This window comes from Mesoplodon mirus, assembly GCF_964341445.2.
Source record: "Mesoplodon mirus genome assembly, chromosome: 19".
NCBI classification, from domain to species: Eukaryota; Metazoa; Chordata; class Mammalia; order Artiodactyla; family Ziphiidae; genus Mesoplodon; species Mesoplodon mirus.
The window spans coordinates 64,782,936-64,804,123 of NC_138995.1; the positions used below are offsets into that span (position 1 = coordinate 64,782,936).

Here is a 21,188-nt window from a genome sequence, read left to right on the forward strand (position 1 = left end):
GGAAAGGGCAATGATTTGCTTTATTGATATATTTCAGGTTGGAGTTCAAGATGGAAAATCAATGAATATCAGAACAGGAGGGTATTTATCCAAACAATTCATCCCAAAGTATAGTAACAGAATAAAAATCGTAAAGTAGTATCTCAGATGCTCTAAGTGTGACAAGGACTGTGAGTATCTGGTGCAGTTGGATGGGCAGTATGGAAAACAGGTAGAACACTTCTGACCAGTGACCCTCACCTTTGCAGAAAGCCCCACTGGGGAAAGAGTTTATTTATACAGTATGTTTGTAAGCAGCTTCTCTTTAAAATTAATTTATGAATGTGTGAAAGTATTTGACCATCCTGATCCATTCCTAAGATGAAACAACTTCTCCAGGAAGTGTGTTTGGGCAGCTGAAATACAGTCAACACCATTTAGAAGCCATTCATTATATATCTGAGAGTATTTTATGTTTGTTATATTTTTCCCATTCTCAACAACATGAGCATTTTATTTTTTTTTTATTTTTTATTTTTTCCTTTTGCTGTATGCGGGCCTCTCACTGCTGCGGCCTCTCCCGCTGCGGAGCACAGGCTCCGGACGCGCAGGCCCAGCGGCCATGGCTCACGGGCCCAGCCGCTCCGCGGCATATGGGATCCTCCCAGACCGGGGCACGAACCCGTATCCCCTGCATCGGCAGGCGGACTCTCAACCACTGCGCCACCAGGGAGGCCCCAACATGAGCATTTTAAAATGTTGATCATAGAGAGAATGAAGTTACCAGAGGCAGGAAATAAGTGAAGCAGTGAGTTCCCTGAGAAAAAATGAAGGTGACATTTAGGTTCAGATGCAGATAATGGCTTCAGCCAGAGTCAGGACCACTTCTGCAGAGGTGAGAAAGGAAGAAGCAAGGAGGGTACAGCTCTACATGAGTGTGTAAGGGTCAAGGAGTGAACACAAAAGTACAGACTCCTCATTTTGAACATGAAGTAGGTTATATGAGGAGTGAGCAGCTGTGTGGGAGGTGGTGGCGGTCTGGAGCAAGGTCTGTGTGGATTTGGGAGCTGATGCAGGAGTCTGAGCTGAACAGTGCGCAGTGCAAATGTGGGGAAATCACACTCAGGCAAGATACGATACCTTGGAATAGGATAGTAGTGTCGGAGCTCATTGAGTTGGTTGACGTGGTGAATCCAGGGGGTGAAAATAATGTCAGATGGACAAGACATGTGGGTGTCTATGGCTTCATGTTGGGTTTCATAGAAGAGGGACTGAGGAACCTGAGTTTGTTTCCAGCCTTCTCAACCTCTTGGAAGTCAGGGACCACTAAAATTGGGGGATTTGGAGGACTGGGAAAGATTATGGGCCCTTTTTAGGAATAAAGAGTCTGTTAGCTTGTCATATTAAAGTGGAGGCGTGGTACTGAGGAGAGGGGTGAAGATTGGGAAAAGCGTTTGAGGAACAGTGGAGAATCTGGCCAGCTGGAGAAGCTACCAGAGGGAAGAGACCATGACTCTGCGTGATAGCTATCAATATGCCTCATGGCTCCAGCTGCCTGCATCCGCCCGGATACGAAAGAAGAGCAAGTTACCTCTTGATGTTTTACAGGACAGTGAGAACAGGATGACATGGGGGAAAAGACTTTTTCAGTGTCTCACTAATAAACAGAAGGATAAACATATACAGTGAAGGTATAAGGTGCGGGATGAAGAGTATTCATGGGTGTATACACACACACACACACACACACACACACACACACACATTGGCTGCTCTGGGTCTTAGTTGCGGCATGTGGAATCTTCATTGCGGCATGTGGGATCTTTAGTTGAGGCATGTGGGATTTTTAGTTGTGTCATGTGGGATCTAGTTCCCTGACCAGGGGTCGAATCCGGGCGCCCTGTATTGGGAGTGCAGAGTCTTAACCACTGGACCACCAGGGAAGTCCCTTTTGGGTATATTTAACTAGGAAGTGTGACTTTTCAAGTGAGTCTGCAAATAAATTTGAGATATTAATATTATTCATTATGACTATCATTGTTACATAACTAATATTAATAAGTAACTTTTGTTGAGCCACACACTGTGACCGAGGTCCTATGTGGATCATTTCCTGCGTTATCTGCTTACACGGCATCGAATCTATTACGGCTGTCCTTTTTCAAGAGTATGCGGCGTGCAGCCAACTGCATATACGTTCACCAGACTCATTTGGTCTTCTCTTGGGCACACAGCTCAACCTCATTTTCCTGCCCATGCACAAAGGGGTGGCCAAAAAGACTAGTTCTTGTCAACAGAATGTGATTGGAAGTCAGGTATGTGATAGTGGGTGTGACTTCTCCCTTTCCTCTTGTTTCCTCTTGGTCAGCTGGATGGTGCCAGGAAACGTTAAAGCCACATGTTTACAATAGAAGGCATCTTGGTCCCTGAATCACTGTGTGGTGCTGAGTTCACTGCCCTATACATAGGAACATATCTATAAATGAGAAAAACTCATCCTGTGCTAAGCCAAGATGAGTTTTGTACATCTGTGAAATCAGCTATATTGAACTTAGGCTAACTTTTATCTTGAGGTACAAAGACATTTTACAACTCTTCCAGGGTCCAGAGCTGGTGGGGACAAACCCATATGATAAGTTTCAGCAGTTGGAAAGCAGAGCTAACTCTTACCTGATGCAAACATTTCCTTCCCCAGTAGTGGCAAAGAGTGGGTTGGGCAGAAGGGTAAATGGACTACAGGCCTCAGGGTTCCATATCCTCCTGTGTCCCTAGGGAGGTTACAACAAATTTCCACTGACTGGTAGATGCAGTGGGCCCACCACAGTCTACAGGCTGCAGTGCCTTCCACCTACTTGGCTCTAGTGTGCCCACACTGAGTGGGTACCTATAGGTTAATAGACTAACAAGGCACAATAATTGGCTAAATATATATTTTGTTTCCAGATTGCAATAAATCCTCCCTAAATAACGAATACGACAACAAGAAAATTCAGCGCTAACATATTTATAATTTTATTTATTTTTTCAAATATTTATTTATTTATTTGGCTGTGCCAGTTCTTAGTTGCTGCACACGGGATCTTTGTTGTGTCGTGCTGACTCTTAGTTGCGGCATGTGAACACTTAGTTGCAGCATGCATGTGGGATCTAGTTCCCTGACCAGGGATGGATCCCGGGCCCCCTGCATTGGGAGCGCAGAGTTAACCACTGGACCACCAGGGAAGTCCCTATAATTTTAAATATTATGATTTTATGTGCTAACGTTATTGGATTTATGAAAGAACCCTTACATTTAAAAAACACATTCTGTAGAGTTTACACATTAAAATACAAGCTGTCTAGGATTACAGGTGAAATATTATACTAAGGTGCATGGGGTAGATGAAACAAGACCAACCATGAAATGATAAATAATGATGGAATATGGCAAAAACTGCAGCCATTGTCCCATGCCAAAATGGCATTTGTTTTGTTTTTCTCTTTTTGAGACTGACGTCAGATTCAGAAAGGAATTGAATACATGTGAGGATATGGAGTAAGATATATTAAGTAGATGAAAGTGTTGCTCAATGAAGTGGACACAGTATTTAACTGTACAGGCAGGAGACCTGTACTCTGTGGGAATCACCGTCAAAGACCCATCTTTGTACTCCTTCCTCAAGGTGGCGCAACATCCTTCTATCTTTCTTATCGCTACACTTTCTGGGGTGTTTATTTTGTCTTTACCAAACATACTCAGACGAAGAGTACACTATTGTTTATTAGCTTCAGTTTCCAGTGGCTCCATTATTTGTCTAAATGACTCTGCAATGGTATGTACATTTGGATTAATGGATTTGAGAGCATCTCGAAAGATACTCTTCGACTCTGGGAACACGCTGAGCTTCACAGAGCCTGAAATAACGTCTCCAAACACTTGGGTGATCAGCTACAGTTAGTATTCCTGAAACATCTGAGTGCACTCTCTTTAAGAAGAGGCAATGCCCGTCCTCCGTCTCTGGACTTTGGTTGGTTTTCCTAGCGGTAAGTCCTCGCGGTGTAGCTTTGCCTTTTCTCCAAGATGTCAGAGTTGTAACATACTGGACCTACGCTTGTGGATCTGTGGGAAATACATTACCCAGACGGCTGTGCGATGGGTGGCTGCGAAGATCAGCCAATTAAGGCAAGAGAAGCCGGGTTTTCCTGGGACGCATTAGCGTCAGGGCGGGACTTCCGGCCGCCTCGTTGTGGACGTCATTTTGAATGTGCTTGAGCGTTTTCACAATTTGAAAGCTTTGGTTACCGGTGCTGGGAAGAGGTGACGAGACTGAGAAGGTACCCGCTGCACAGAGGCGGGTCTGAGGCTCGGCGACGCCGCCTGGGGTCACCGCACTAGGCCCGGGAGAGTGACCGCCGTGCCCGCGTCTCGTTTCCTCTCCCGCAGCTCCGGCCCCGCTCCGCCCACAGAGTCCGATGGCGGCGGCAGCGCCGAGGGACCCGCGTCAGGTAAACGCTCGTCCTCCGACCACTCACCACCCTCACCCTACCAGACACCAAAGTCCCCAGTGCGGGGCGCCTGCTCACGTGCCCGCAGCCCAGGCCCCGGTGTCCAGGACGGTGAGGCGGCCGTGGGTGGGGCCCTGTTTCTTCTGACAGTGTGCTGGCGCGTGGCAGAGGGTCACAGGCGGAGGGACCGGCACCGTCACGTGCAGAGGTTTGGAGGTCTGACTGATCAGGGACTGGGGCAATTCTCGATTTTTTCTGCTAGGATCAAGATGCTGCTGCCCAGAGTTAAGCTTGCAGCGTTGCTGCATGAAAAGTTGGCCGGTTATGAGACTTCCCTGGCGGTCCAGTGGTTAGGTCTCCGCTCTCTCACTGCTAAGGGCGGGCGGGTTTCAATCCCCGGTCGGGGAACTAAGATCCCACAAGCCGCATGGTGTGGCCAAAAAAAAAAAAAAAAAAAGTTAGCCGTTTATTACACAGGTGATATAGGGTTGAATCTCAGGTGGGAAGTGATGTCACCCAGACCAAAATAGGCTTCCTCTGGCCGCGAAGAATAGAACAAATCAGGGGGGTAAGGGAGGAGACAGGAAGCACAGACGGATTAATAGCAATAGCCTAGGTGAGTGTTGATGGACCAGAGTGACTGTCTTGGATATGCGAGAAGTGGTTGAATTCTGGATCAATTTTTTGAGAAGGGACAAAGCAAATTGTGGGTGTTGCTGGTGCCAAGAGAAAAGAAGTAGTGAGGGATGACCCTAGGGGTGTTGGTCCTAGTAGACGAAGGGAAGGAAGACCCATGAACTGGATGGGGACGTCAGCAGCAGGTTAATTTTTCTTGGGAATGTTATACGTTTGTTTGGGCTCTATTAAGAGTCTGAGATGTTTCAGAGAAGAGTGAGTAGTGGGCAGTGGGCAGGCAGGTCTGGAAAACTGGGGAAGGCGTTCAGGAATGGAAACTTTCAAAAGTGATGGCCATTGTGTGGACCAGGGTGGAGCTGTGGATCACATTTAGGAGGAGATGCAGGTTATAGTGGCCACAGTATTAGTAGGTCAGAAAGACTGGTGTGTGCTGAGGAGTGGTTCTCTGGCTCAGGGCCTGGTTGGTTTGCTGGGCATTGCAGACCCGAGTGAGGTGGAGAAGTGGCGGTGGGAACGGTATGGGAGAGAGGTTGGTCTGGCGGGAGGCCGAGGCTTCCATGGGACGAGTGGACAAGTGACGGCTGAGGAGACGTAGGAGTAGTTGAGACAAGAAGGCAGTGAGACTGGGTCTGTTGCTTATTTAGTATTACTGCTATGTGGCTTCTCCAGAATTTTGTGGTGAGCTTTGACGGGGTCTGGGACGTTTGAGGCTTGCCAGTGGATCTGGTCTGCGGCAAATGTCGTCATTTGTGGGTCACTGTGCCTGGCAGGGAGGTTTTTAGGACTGGGTTTGTTTGTTTGTTTGTTTGTTTATTTCAGAGGTTGAGTGGAGAGAGAGAGAAGTGTTGTGGCTGCTGAAAGGGCAGAACTGGCAGTAAGAAAGTTGACGAGAGTTGAAGGAATATGAAATTCACCGTGGTTCTGGGTGGCTAACACTGAACCAAGGATTAGAGGCAGTTGGGGAGATCTTCTAAGCAGCGTTTGTGGCTTACTCTGGTGTTGGATCCATCAGAGGACTGGGGTTGTACCAAATCTTGTCTGAATTTCTTAAGCCCTCGCTGGATGCCAAGCGCCAAATGTGTGGGTATGTTCAGGGAGAATTCTGTGGTGTGGTGCAGGGATGTGGCAGTGCTGTGGAAGCGCAACTGTAGGGTCTGAAATTGTGAGAGAAATGTCATCTACAGAATCATGTGCACGTGGAGAGGAAGTGTGAGCTGATGGCCCCCAGGCCCTGGTGTTGAGGCTTTACTGGTGAAGCATGAGCTTACATTTGGCTGTGTCTGGATTCCCACAAATTGGGAGACCCCAGGGGAATTGCTTGGCTGGAGGGACGGGATATTACCGGCCAAGCCCAGAGCTTAGATGGCATCTGGGTGCAACCCCCCTGCCAGTTACTGCTGAGGCCTGAACACAGTGGTAAAACGGGATGATGAAGAGAGAGCAGGCATCAGTGGCCAGGGCCTGGTATGTCCTCTGAGGTGGGGAGCTCCAGTGGAGGATGGGAATGGCATAGGTGTGTGGGGAGATGTGTTGTGATTTCTCAGAGAATGTGCAAGCTTTCATGTGTCCCCTTTGTGACAGGTTGGTGTGACCTTTGAAGACATTGCCGTGTCCTTCTCCTGGGAGGAATGGAGGCTCCTTGATGAGGCTCAGATACGCCTGTACCGTGATGTGATGCTGGAGAACTACGCACTTGTGTCCTCGCTGGGTAAGACCCTCCGCCTCCCCGGTGGCCTGGGCTGGCGTCTGTATTCTGCGTCACCGCCCCCAGAAGGTGCTCTGTGCTGCATGCGGTACAGGCACTGCTTGCTTCCCCAGTGTTCTGGGTAGTTGTGGTAGTTATTAGGCCTGGGGTGTTTGCACTACCCTCTTTTCGCCCCTACAGCCCTAATTCCTGTTGTACCAAACCCTCATAGGGAAGGATTTGAGGTCAGTAGTCTTGCAGTAAGGCTCATGGATGCAGCTTGCTTGCCCTTTCCGTGGATGCGTCAGTGTGTCCAGATCCATGCAGTTTCTGTGGCCACTCCTGTGTCTGACAATTTCTTGTGCCTGCCTGTTTATGGAATTGCAGCCACTGTCATGGTGACTACGTACATGGACTACTATTGAACTCTATCCTATATAGTTCTTTTTGTGATGTTTAGACCTCTTCTATCCATTTAATCCTGCCCCAACTTTATGGAGGTATAATTGACAAAATTTCTGCATTTAATATATATAACGTGATGATTTGATATACATATATATTATGAAATAATTACCATTGTGAAGTTAATTAACACACCTATCACCTGACATAATTACTTTTCTATGTGTGCGTGTATGAGAACACCTAGGATCTACTCTTTTAGCAAATTTCAAGTGTACAATACAGTGTTAATAAATAACTATAGTGGACTTCCCTGGTTGCACAGTGGTTAAGAATCCACCTGACAATGCAGGGGACCTGGGTTCGAGCCCTGGTCCAGGAAGATCCCATGTGCCGTGGAGAACTAAGCCTGTGTGCCACAACTACTGAGCCTGCGCTTTAGAGCCCACAAGCCATAACTACTGAGTCCACGTGCTGCAACTACTGAAGCCCATGCTCCACAACAAGAGAAGCCACTGCAATGAGAAGCCCGCGCACTGCGATGAAGAGTAACCCCTGCTCCCTGTAACTAAATCCCACATGCAGCAAGAAGACCCAACGCAGCCAAAATAAATAAATTACTTAATTAATTTAGAAAAGAATTATAAATAACTAGAGTCACTATGCTACATATTCGATCCTTAGAACTTACTCATCTTATAACTGAAAGTGTTTTTGACCAACATCTCCCCATTTCTTTAACCCTCAATATCTGGCATTCTGCTTTATGTTTCTCTAAGTTTTACTTTTTTTAAGAGTCTATATATAAGTAATATACAGCATTTGTCTTTCTCTCTTTGGCTTATTTCACTTAGCATAATGTCCTCTAGGTTCATCCTTGTTGCAAGTGGCAGTTTTTCCTTTTTCATGGCTGAGTATTTGTACACACACATGCATGGGAAAGTTGGTGCGTGTGTCTATGTGTATATCATATTTTCTGTATCATTTCATCCCCTGATGAACACCTTATAATGTTTCCATATCTTGGCTCTTCTGAATAATGCTGCACTATTATATATGTATATGTATGTGCGTGTGTATGTATATATATATATATCTATTTGTATACATGCACGTGCATGTATTTCATGGAGATACTGGTTTTGTTCCTGTTGGCCATCTGTATGTCTTTTGGAAAGATGTCTCTTCAGCTCCTCTGCCCATTTTTTACTTGGGTTGTTTTGGTTTTGTTATTGTTGAGTTGTGTGAGTTCTTTATATATTTTGGATAGTAACCCATTATTACATATATCACTTGCAGATATCTTCTCCCACTCAATAGGGTGTCTTTTTTTTGGGCGGGGGGTGGGGGGGTGGTTTGCTGCATGGCATGCAGGATCTTAGTTCCCCAACCAAGGATCGAACCCGTGCCCCTTGCAGTGGAAAGGCAGTCTTAACCACTGGACTGCCAGGGAAGTCCCAGGATGTCTTTTCATTTTATTGATGGTTTCCTTTGCCGTGCAGAAGCTTTTTGGTTTGATGTAATCCCATTTGTTTATTTTTTCCTTTGTTTCCCTTCCCTGAAGAGACATATCTAGAAAGTTATTGATTGGTAAGACCGATATCAAAGAGTGTGCTGCCTGTGTTTTCTTCTGGGAGTTTTATGGTTTCAGATATTACATTCAAGTCTTTAATTCTTTTTGCGTTGACTTTTGTGTATGATGTGAGATAGAGGTCTAGTTTAATTTCTTTGCATGTGACTGTCTAGTTTTCCGAACACCATTTATTGAAGACCTTTCTCCATTGTATGGTTTTTGCTCCTTTATCAATCTTAATTGTCCACATATCTGTGGGTTTATTTTTGGATTCCCAATTCTGTTTCTTTTGATCTATGTATATGTTTTTCTGCCAATACCATGCTGTTTTGATTACTATGGCTTTGTAATATAGTTTGAAATCAGGGGGTGTGATACCTATAGCTTTGTTTTTGTTGTTGTTTGGGTTTTTTTTTGTTTTTTGGTGTTTATTTATTTCTTTGTTTGGGCCATGTAGTGTGGCTTGTTGGATCTTGGTTACTGGACCAGGGATTGAACCTGGGCCACTGCAGTGAAAGCGCTGAGTCCTAACCACTGGATTGCCAGGGAATTCCCCTAGCTTGGTTTTGTTTTTTTTGTTTGTTTTTTTTTTTTTTTTTGCGGTACGCTGGCCTCTCACTGTTGTGGCCTCTCCCGTTGTGGAGCACAGGCTCCGGATGCGCAGGCTCAGCAGCCATGGCTCACGGGCCCAGCCGCTCCGCGGCATGTGGGATCTTCCTGAACCAGGTCATGAACCCGTGTCCCCTGCATCGTCAGGTGGACTCTCAACCACTGCGCCACCAGGGAAGCCCTGTTTTTTGTTTTTTTTTAAATTTCAGGTTGCTTTGGCTATTTGTGATCTTTTGTGGTTTTATATAAATTGTAGAATTTTTTGTTTTATTTCTGTGAAAAATGTCATTGGGATTTCAATAGGGATTACATTCAATCTGTAGATTTCTTTAGGTAGTATGGACATTTTATTTTATTTATTTTTATAAATTTATTTTTTATGGGATTTCAATAGGGATTGCATTCAATCTGTAAATTGCTTTAGGTAATATAGACATTTTATTTTATTTCGTGTTTTTTTTTTTTAGCTGTGTTGGGTCCTCACTGCGCACGGGCTTTCTCTAGTTGCGGCAGTCAGGGGCTACTCTTCATTTCAGTACGTGGGCTTTTCATTGCAGTGGCTTCTCTTGCTGCAGAGCACGGGCTCTAGGTGTGTGGGCTTCAGTAGCTGTGGCATGTGGGCTCAGTAGTTGTGGCTCACAGGCTCTAGAGCACAGGCGCAGTAGTTGTGGCGCATGGGCTTAGTTGCTCCGCGGCATGTGGGATCTTCCTGGACCAGGGATCGAACCTGTGTTCCCTGCACTGGCAGGCGGATTCTCAACCACTGCGCCACCAGGGAAGCCCCTATTTAGTTTTTATAAATTTATTTATTATTATTATTATTATTTTTGTCTGCGTTGGGTCTTCTTGCCGCGTGCAGGCTTTCTCTACTTGCGGCGATTGGGGCTACTCTTCATTGCGGTGCATGGGCTTCTTATTGTGGTGGCTTTTCTTGTTGCGGAGCATAGGCTCTAGGCGTGTGGGCTTCAGTAGTTGTGGTGTGTGGGCTCAGTAGTTGTGGCTCGCGAGCTCTAGAGCACAGACTCAGTAGTTGTGGCACACTGGCTTAGTTGCTGTGTGGCAAGTGGGATCTTCCTGGACCAGGGCTCGAACCCATGTCCTCTGCATTGGCAGGCGGAGTCTTAACCACTGCGCCACCAGGGAAGTCCCAATATGGACTTTTTTTTTTTAAGTATATATATATATATATTTATTTATTTAGGCTGTGCCGGGTCTTAGTTGTGGCATGCGGACTCTTAGTTGCGGCATGCATGTGAGATCTAGTTCTCCGACCAGGGATTGAACCCAGGCCCCCTGCATTGGGAGCTCAGTCTTACCCACTGGACCCCCAGGGAAGTCCCTAATATGGACCTTTTAACAATGTTAATTCATCCAATCAATGAGCATGGAATATCTTTCCATTTGTTTGAAAAGATTTCTTTTTCAATCTTTCAATAATGTCTTACAGTTTTCATTGTACGGGTCTTTATCCGTAGTTAAGTTTATACCTATGTATTTTATTCTTTTTGTTGCCATTTAAATGAGGTTGTTTTCTTAATTCCTTTTTTTTTTGCTAGCTCATTGCTCGAGTTTAGACATTCAACTGAGTTTTGTATGTTGACTTTGTACTCTGCAATTTTATTTGTTGATTATTTCTAATAGTTTTTTGGTGGAGTCTTTAGAGTTTTCTATGTGTAAAATTATGTTATCTGCAAATAGTGAAAATTTTACATCTTCCTTTCCACTTTAGATGCCTTTTGTTTTTCTTGCCTTACTGCTCTGGCTAGGACTTCCAATACTATGTTGAAGAAGAATGGAGATAGTGGACATCCTTTTTTTGTTCCTGATTTTAGAGAGATAGCTTTTGACTTTTCACCGTTGAGTTTGATGTCAGCCGAGGGGTTTTTCATATATGGCCTTTATTATGTTGAGGTATGTTCCTTTATTCAATTCTTTCAGAGTTTTTAATCATAAATACATGATGAATCTTGCCAGATACATTTTCTGTATCTATTGAGATGATCATATGGTTTTAATCCTTCATTTTGTTAATGTGATGTATCACATTGATTGATTTGTAGATGTCAAACCATCCTTGCATCCCTGGAATAATCATGGTGTACGGTCCTTTTAATGTTGTGTTTAGTTTACTAATACTTTGTTCAGTATTTTTGCATCTGTGTTCATCAGAGATGTTGTCCTATAATTTTCTTTTTTTGTATTGTCTTCGTCTGTTTTTGGTATTGGGTGATGTTAGCCTAGTAAAATCAGTTAGGAAGCATTCCTTTTTCTTCAATATTTTGGAAGAGTTTGAAAAGGATAGGTATTTAATCTTCTTCGAGTGTTTGGTAGATGTCAACTGTGAAGCCAAGATTTTTATTTTTCTATAAATGCCTACATTAGGCATTTATTTATCTAAATTTCCTTCTTTGAACTGCTTTTGCTGTGTCCCATAAGTTTTGGTACTTTGTGTTTCTGTTTTCATTTGTCTTAAGGTGTTTTTTTGTTTCTTCTGAGACCTATTGTTTTTTCATGATTGTGTTGTTTAATTTACACATATTTGTGAATTTCCCCACTTGTGTTACTGATTTCTTGTTTCATACCATTGTGGTCAGCAAAGATACCTTGTATTATTTCTATCTCCTTAAATTTGTTAGATCTGGTCTTATAACCTCTAACATATGATCTGCTCTAGGGAATGTTCCTTTGTTGTTGTTGTTTGTTTGGGTTTTTTTTTTTTTATTTTTTAGGGAGTGTTCTGTGTGCACTTGAGAATGTGTATTCTGCTGCATTTGGATGGTATGTTTTGTATATGTCCATTTGATCTAAAGTATAGTTCCAGTGCAAAGTTTTCCTATTGAATTTCTGTCTGGATGATCTACCTTTTGTTGAAAGGAGAATTTTGAAGTCCCTTATTATTGTGTTCCTGTCTATTTCTGCCTTCAGATTGGTTAATATTTGATTCATATATTTTTGTGCTCCAATGTTAGTTGCATATACACTTACCATTGTTATAGTCTCTTGATGAATTAACTCCTTTGTCATTATATCACGAACCTCTTTGTCTGTTGTGGCAGATTTTCACTTAATGTTCATTTTGTCTGATATAAGTATAGCTACTCCTGCTGGCTTTTGGTTTTCCATTTGCATGAAATGTCTTTATGTTGCCTTCACTTTCAGCCTATGTGTGTCCTTAATCCTGAAGTGAGTCTTTTTTTGGCAGTGTATGATTGGGTCTTGTTCTTTTATTGATTTGGCTGCTTGGGTTTTTTTGTTTTGTTTTTTGTTTTTGGCCACACCACATGGCATGGGGAATCTTAGTTCCCCCACCAGGGATCAAACCCATGCCCCTTGTGGTGGAAGCATGGAGTCTTAACCACTGGACCGCTAGGGAAGTCCTTGCTGCTGTTTTCTTTTTCTTTTATTTTCTTTTATTTATTTTTTTTTGCGGTATGCGGGCCTCTCACTGTTGTGGCCTCTCCCATTGTGGAGCACAGGCTCCGGATGCGCAGGCTCAGCGGCCATGGCTCACGGGCCCAGCCGCTCCGGGGCATGTGGGATCCTCCTGGACCGGGGCACGAACCCTTGTCCCCTGCATCGGCAGGCGGAGTCTCAACCACTGCGCCACCAGGGAAGCCCCTCTTTTTATTTTGAAATTAAAAAATAAAAGAATGAATGAATGAATGGCTGCATTGGGTCTTTGTTGCTGCACATGGGCTTTCTCTAGTTGTGGTGAGCGGGTGCTACTTTTCGTTGCGGTGCATGGGCTTCTCATTGCGGTGGCTTCTCTTATTGCAGAGCATGGGCTCAAGGTGCATGGGCTTCAGTAGTTGCAGCATGTGGGCTCAGTAGTTGTGGCATGCGGGCTCAGTAGTTGTGGCACATGGGCTCAGTGGTTGTGGCTCACAGGCTCTAGAACGCGGCCTCGATAGTTGTACACGGCTTAGTTGCTCTGTGGTAAGTGCGATCTCCCTGGACCAGGGCTTGAACCCGTGTCCCCTGCATTGGCAGGCAGATTCTTAACCACTGCACCACCAGGGAAGTCCCCTTGCTGCTGTTTTTGAATTGTAGAATTTTGTAAGCACTTACTGTTGCCATCTTGTTAATTGTTTTCTGGCTGTTTTGTAGTTGAGACAGGTGCACATCTGTGATGAGCTTGACCCTTCCCTATAGTCGACATGCCCTTGACCAGCATTTCTTTCTGTTCAGGTTGCTGCTGTGGAGCAGAGGCTGCAGAGGCACCTTCTGAACAGATCGCTTCTCTAGGCGTGTCGCAGGCTAGGACTCCCAAGGCAGCTTTGTGTTCCCAGAAGACGCACCCCTGTGAGATGTGTGGTCCAGTCTTGAGACACGTTTTCCACTTGGCTGAGGATCAGGAAACACAGCACAGCCAGAAACTGTTGAGGTGTGGGGCATGCGTGAAGCGATTTTATTTTAGTGCAAACTTTAAACAGCACCAGGAGCAGCACATGGAAAAGAAAACCCTCAGAAGCAGTGTGGATGAGGCCTCGTTTGTGAAGAGCTGCAGATTCCATGTGTCACAGAAGCCATTTACCTATAGGGAGTTTGAAAAGGACTTCCTGACTATTGTGGGACATCTGCAGCAACAGGCCACTTGTACTGTCGAGAAGCCAAACACAATCACCCAGTGCGGGTCAACTTCACAAGGCAGGAGAAGTCATCACACCTGGGGAGAATGCAAGAAAGCCCTCAGCCCCAAACACACACTTCTTCAGGACCAGGGGTTCCACACTGGAAGACCTTGTTTTGTGTGCAGTGAGTGTGGGAAAACATTCAGGTACAAATCCTCATTTGTTGTACACCAGAGAGTCCACGCTGGAGAAAGGCTTCATGTGTGTGGTGAATCTGGAAAATCCTTTAGGCAGAGCTCAACCGTCAGTCAACATCAAAGCATTCATACTGGGGCAAGGCAGTACAAGTGCAGCAAATGTGGGAAATCCTTACCCTACAAATCTGTCCTCATTTCTCCCCACACATGGCGCAATGGAGAAAACAGTTACGTGTGCAGTGAATGTTCGAAATCTTTTACCTCTAGCTCAGCCCTCACTTATCATCAGAGATCTCACACAGGAGAAAGGCCTTATGAGTGTAGTGACTGTGGGAAATCTTTTATCTCTAGGCCTGCCCTCAGATACCATCAGAGATCTCACACAGGAGAAAGGCCTTATGAGTGCAGTGAATGTGGGAAGTCTTTTACCACTAGCTCCAACCTTCATTATCATCAAAGAGTTCACACTGGAGAAAGGCCTTATGAGTGCAGTGAATGTGGGAAATCTTTTAACAATAGGTGGGTTCTCATTCAACACCAGAGAGTTCACACAGGAGAAAGGCCTTATGAATGTAGTGAGTGTGGGAAGTTGTTTAAATATGGGTCCCAATTGAATCAACACCAGAAAGCTCACACTGGTGAAAAGCCTTTTAAGTGCACTGAATGTGGGAAATCTTTTAACAATAGGTGGACACTCATTCAACACTGGAGAGTTCACACAGGAGAAAGGCCTTTCGAGTGCAGTGAATGTGGGAAATCCTTTAATCGGAGAAATAACCTCATTTTACACCAGAGAATTCATACAGGAGAAAGGCCTTACGTGTGCAATGAATGTGGGAAATCTTTTACCTTCAGCTCCAGCCTTCGTTACCATCAGAGAGCTCACACTGGAGAAAGACCTTATGAGTGCAATGAATGTGGGAAATCTTTTATCTCTAGGTCTGACCTCCATTATCATCAGAGAGTTCATTCTGGAGAAAGACCTTATGAGTGTAACGAATGTGGGAAATCCTTTATCCAAAGAAATAACCTCATAATACATCAGAGAATTCACACAGGAGAAAGGCCTTATGAGTGCAGTGAATGTGGTAAATCTTTTACCTGTAGTTCCACTCTCCATTATCATCAGAGGGTTCACACTGGAGAAAGGCCTTATGTGTGCAGTGCATGTGGGAAATCTTTTATTACCACGTCCAAACTGCGTTGTCATCAGAGAGGTCACAGTGGAGAAAGGCCTTAAGAGTGCAGTGAACGTGGGAAACCTTTTACAGAAAGTCTCATATGAACTAACAAGTTCCGTTCCGAGAGTGAGTTTGTAAGTCCAATTTGTTCTTAAGTCCAACAGAGTTAGCCTAGGTACCCAACTATCACAATGGGCTATATAGTACTGTACTGTAATAGGTTTATAATACTGTTCGCACAAATAATACGTAAAAAACAAACAAAAAATAAAACACTTTTAATCATACTTTACAGTACCTTGAAAAGTACAATACTACCAGCTCCATCACCATTGCTTTTTTTTTTTTTAATCAAAAAAGGAAACAATTCAGTGTAAAGAAAGAAACCCAGAAATTGTCTGAAAAAAGTGGGGCAAATGAACTCCTGAAAAAGTTCTGCATCTTGGTGATCACATTTATTGGAAGGGTTGGAGAAAATGAAACTGCCATTTAGCCTAAGAATTTGTGAGTTATCTGAAAATCAACTTATTTCAGGAGTGGAAGAATTCTTGGTTTTTTCTTAATATCAAACTGTACGCCAGTTTCTCTTTTGAATATCTTCTACATTTAAAGAGGCAATCATACAAAATCTCATTTTCCACATAAGGTAGATTCTTTGTTTCAGCCAACTCTCAATGGTGGGGCAACCAGGACAACACCATCTCCCCAGAAAAAGAGCATTGGAATATTCCATTTTGTTGATTTATATATTTCTTCATATGTTTGTTCATCAATTTCTATAGTTGTCCCAGTTTCTTCCACATCTCCCAATATCATATTTAAATGTAACCTGCCTCGAAGCTCTGTGTTGTTTCTCATTTTCACTCATCCAGGCTGAGCTTGATGAGATCCAGGGGGTTTTCTACAGTGTTCGTAGTTTGTTGCTGGTCCACATCGTCCAAAATCTTTCACATCACCTCTGCTTTTATGCTTGTTCCTGGACATCCTGGGCTTGAAATAAAGATACTGTACTACTGTATACAGTACTGTACAGTAAGTACGCAAAAGCACAAGCACTTGTAGAGGATAAACACGTGTTAAAATGTACGCCAGACACGTGAACTAACTCGTGATTGGACATGGGAACGAATGTTCACATTTTGAAAGCTCACTACTTGAAGGTTCGTATGTAGGGGAGTTACTGTATAGGAAAATGTAACCTCTTTCAACACCAGAGAGTTCACACTACACAATGGCATAGATGGGCAGGAAATGTGCAGTTTCAGTGATCAGTATAAGGGCACTTGAGGAAACTATCTGAGGAGCCATCTGTCTGAATTGACTCTCATACATCTGAGCATGCACAGTGGGGAGAATCCCCAGTTATATGGGGAGGCCATTTTATCTCTACCGGCCAGCAGGCCCACACAGTGTGCATCAGTCGCCAACCCAGTTTGCTCAGGGAAGCTGACTCTGTCCTCCGCCGTGTTGGCCAAATTAGGAGTCGCCTGAGCCCTAGGGGATATTTCCCTCCTCTTTGATTACCTTGGGCATGGACCTGACCCAATGTTCTTCCATAGAACATCATTTGAGTTTTCTGGCAGCATTCCAACAAAGACTACAGTTTTCAGGGACATGTTGGTGTCACGTGATACTTGTGTCTTTCCAGCTTGCAAGTCACAGACTCTAGAAGTCTTGGCCACACATTGCCTTGGCTTGAATAATAACTAAGGCCTTTAAGTCCTCATTAATTTGGGGAGTTCTATTCCAGTGTAGGGTAGTTTATAAACGAGTACAAATTTGTGCTCTACAGGCATGAAGGGGGGAAGAAGATTTTATGGGTCACACGCTGTGCCTGAGGAGGGACAGCATGATGGCAGAAAACAGCTTGACAATTTTTGCCAAATTTGCATTGCTGCATAGAGCCTCCTAGGAAAGAAAGACTGCTGGGCTTTCTCTTCCTCATTTGAGGCCTGTATCCTATGTTTTTTATGAGTCTTGGATGACTCTAAGGAGGGGAACATGTGAGAATCTTAAGAGTGCTTCTGAGAGCCGCATGATTTTTTTCTCTTACTCAAGGTAGATATCACAGGGTATCCCAGCACTGTCGAGGGGATATTTTCCCCAGGTCTACAAAGATCCACATTCCCTGATGGCCACAAGTCACTGGGCTAGTCTCACTGGTTATAAGACTGTTGGTTCCAAGGGAAACCATAATAGATAGGTATGGAAACCCTACTTTAGTAGGTAGTGGAGGAGTCTGCAGCCAGCTAGATGAAATGTTCTCTTCTAAAAGTGTAGCCAGAAATGTTTCTGTGACCGCAGGATCTGTGTGTACACAAATCTTGGGACCTCTAGGCATGCTTATCTTGTGTAGCTGAGGACATTGTCAGAGAAATTAATCAGGTTTTGTGGATTGCTGTAGCCTCTCGGTGGTGTTTGCCTCAAGGCCCTTACTGCGCAGGGAAGAAAAAAGAGAAAAGGGGATTCATATTCTGAGGATGTGGCTCTCTTGACCCATGCAGCACTCCTCTTGACTTGGGTGGAGACGTTCATTGCTCCCTATATTTGCTGCTACTGAGACAAGACTGACCTTCCAGAGGGCATGAGGAGAGAGATGCTGGAGTCAATACAGGGTTGCCCAACCTATTTTCCATAAAGAGTGGGACATCATTTTTTTTCTTCTTTTTTATCAAGCTAATTTTTAAAGCCTTATAAAGATATAATTTACATGTACTCAACAGCTTATATTTAAAGTGTACAGTTTGATAGCTGTTGACATAGGTATGAACCTCTGAAAACATCATCCTAGTCCCGATAATGACCATATATGTCATTTACTTCATGTCTTTTTATAATCTCTTCTTACTTTTCCAGCTTCTCCAGGTAACCATTGGTTTACTTTCCCTTAAAATCGATAACCTTTGCATCTTTTTGTATTTATATGCTTGGAATAATAAGCTGTTTATTTTTTTCTGATTTCCTTCATGTTTTGTAATTACTTTGAGATATGGGTAGCTCATCTCTTTTTTTTTTTGAGTAATATTCTTATCCTTGGATATACCACTGTTGGTTTACTTATCCATCTCTTTATGGGTCTTTAGGTTATTTCTAGGTTGTGACTATTGGAAATAAACCTGTTACAAACATTTGTGTCAGTTTATATGGATGTGTGTCTCTTTGATCTTGTGCCAGTAACTTAAAGTGGAGTGTCTGAGTCACAGGGTAGATCTAAAGTGACTGTACTTTTTTTTGCATATTAACCAGCAGTATGTTAGAGAGTTCCATTTCTTTCACATCCCTGCCAGTGCTTGATATGGTTAATCTTTTATGTCAGCCTTTTCATAAGTGTATAGTGCTATCTCAGTGTGGTTTTAATTTCATTTTTCTAATGATTCATGATTTTGAACATTTTGCAGGTCTTTGCCACCTGTATGTATGTATGTGTATATATATATTTACATATATATATTTGTGTGTGTGTGTATGCATGTGCTGTTTCAGTTCTTGTTATTTGCTTTTTTTTTTTAATATGCATTATGGCTGTTTCCCGTTTCATTTACAAATAAGACATCGAAACAACAAAGACATGTGGAACTTTACTCATTCTTAAATGAAGTGAGCAACATTTGCCATACAGAATAATTGTTTTTAATACAGGTAGGATATACCTGTATTAAGGTAGGATTTTTCCTCAAATTTTCTGTGTTGTGCAAAATGTCATGACCACAAATCCCACACATGTTTAAGATCAGTATGTATTATTAACATAATCTCCATCACTTAAGTCCAGGCATTCAGTAATACATTAAATGTAGTCCTGCTTTGTAGTATTTCCCAATTTCTGAAGTGTAAATTCTCCCACCACTCATTTGGAATGTGATCAGAGAAGGAACTGAAAAATTCTACTCAAGGTCCCCCAGGTTTTTTGATGGAAAACTAAACTTAGCATGTGCAGGAGGAGACTTTACAAGGCCAGGCAGACAACAGCTGCGGGGGCTGCGGGCTGGTTGGAGGCTCAGACGCCTCAGAGACATAATTCTGACTGGCCAGGGGGAGGTATGTCCCTGAACATCCTGGGGGGTCAGTGGAAACTCTAGTTGGCCTCACCTTGTTAGTGACAAGGTATCAGAGCAGTCACACTATCCTGAGTTGCCTCCTCTCACCCCACCAGTTACCTTGCAAGGGATTCTCACCCTCTGAACTCTCCAAAGTTCTTTTCATCTCTACCTTTCTGTAATCGTTGACTGTTTATTTCCAACTGTGTTTACCTTCTATGGGTCTCCCCACCTACTTGGATACTATTTCAGACACCTGCACCCCAGGACCGCATTCTAGATGCAGGGCCACTGCCTACCTTCACGGTTTAGGCAGTGTTTCATAAGTACTGGGGCTGGGAGTGTGCAGGGCAGGGGTCTGGCGCACGCTTTCTCTGCTCTACACCTTAAGAAGGACCTGGTTACATCTTTTCCTCCAAGATGCACATGTGTCAAGTCAGCGGGGACACCTGTGATCTGAGGTTGCATCTCTAAACAGAGGGAGGAGGAGTACAGGTTTGGTGGTGATGGAGGACCACAGCAGGGAGAGCCAGACCCACAATGCTGGGTGGGAAGGCTGGGACAGTGCAGGGACCAAAGGAGACACCTAGCATTTGTCTGCCCCATGTGGAGACTCAGGAAGGACCCACTGGGCTGAATCCCTGCTTCTCCCTCTAGAAACTAATCGTCTAAGGCTGTGTCCTTCCCAGAGTTCTGGTAGATCTGCCCCTGGAGTCCCCTGAGGGATGCAACAGAGTTCATGGGGATCCACAGGCTCCCCACCCTGCCCAGGAGCACCCCACCGTCCACCACTCGTGCATCTGGTAGGGACACTCAGTCGTCCATGTCCACAGCTTGGGCACACCCTGGTAACAGCATGCAAAAGTTGGGATTCTGACTCTGAGGTGGAAAAACAGGACTCAGTCTTTGAGTCAAAAATCTCGTATTTGGGGACTTTCCTGATGGTGCAGTGGTTAAGAATCCACCTGCCAATGCAGGGGACACGGGTTTGAGCCCTAGTCCAGGAAGATACCACAGCCGTGGAACAATTAAGCCCGTTGAGAAACTAAGCCCTACTGAGCCTGTACTCTAGAGCCTGCAAGCCACAACTACTGAAGCCTGCATGCCTAGAGCCCGTGCTCCACGAGAAGCCACCACAATGAGAAGCCTGTGCACCACAACGAAGAGTAGCCCCCGCTCGCTGCAACTAGAGAAAGCCTGTATGCAGCAAAGAAGACTCAACGCAGCCGTAAATAAATGAATGAATGAATGAATGAATGAATAAATAAATTTATTTTAAAATCTCATATTTGATCTCTGGAGCCAACTAGGGACTCACACTCACACTTGATTGGACTATCCAAGATATATTGTTAGGGGAGAAATTAATGTCAGACAAGGAACCACAGAACCAGGAAGTTCAGAGAACACTAAGGAGGATAAATGCTAAAATTCTACGTGTGATATCATTTTCAAATTATAGAAAATCAAAGGTAAATCCTGAAAGAAGTCAGGGCAGGGGGAGGAGGGAGATCCCTTACCTATAGCAGAACAAAGATAAGAATTAGATTCATCTTCTTAGAAACTGTGCAGGCAAGAAGAGATTGAAGTGAAATAATTGAAGTATTGAAAAAGAAAAAAAACAACAACCTAGAGTTTTGTTCCTGGCAAAATTATCCTTTGATAGTGCAGGGTAAACAAAGCCTTTCTCAAATAAACAAAAATAGGGAATTTGTTCCCATTGAATCTGCAACCTTAGTCCATTCTGGTTGTTATAATTAAATACCACAAACTGGGTAGTCTATTAAAAAAATAAACATTTATTTCTCATACTTTTGGAGGCTTGGGAAGT

The 21,188-nt window shown here is 43.9% G+C and overlaps 1 protein-coding gene and 1 pseudogene across 4 annotated transcripts in view; one reads left to right on the top strand and one right to left on the bottom strand.

Annotated features, from left to right (window-relative positions):
* The window catches only part of LOC309794609 (uncharacterized protein), a 40,246-nt gene extending 24,848 nt beyond the window's left edge, over positions 1-15,398 (top strand). Inside the window, exons 1-4 of one of the 3 annotated variants that reach the window (XM_082606312.1) lie at positions 4,115-4,293; positions 4,403-4,464; positions 6,682-6,808; positions 13,560-15,398. In XM_082606312.1, coding sequence (XP_082462438.1) covers positions 4,432-4,464; positions 6,682-6,808; positions 13,560-15,379 — 1,980 coding nt within the window. In that variant the 5' untranslated portion in view covers positions 4,115-4,293; positions 4,403-4,431 and the 3' untranslated portion in view covers positions 15,380-15,398. Of the gene's footprint in view, positions 1-4,114; positions 4,465-6,681; positions 6,809-13,559 lie in introns of those variants that run through there. The other 2 variants (XM_082606313.1, XM_082606311.1) reach the window with 2 other exon arrangements.
* Positions 15,399-15,977: 579 nt separating this feature from the next.
* On the bottom strand, positions 15,978-17,661 carry LOC309794849 (U6 snRNA-associated Sm-like protein LSm3; annotated as a pseudogene). Its single transcript has 2 exons — positions 17,539-17,661; positions 15,978-16,264 (listed from the first exon to the last, which is right to left on the bottom strand). The product of its transcript is annotated as a U6 snRNA-associated Sm-like protein LSm3 (transcript).
* Between the last annotated feature and the right edge of the window lie 3,527 nt (positions 17,662-21,188).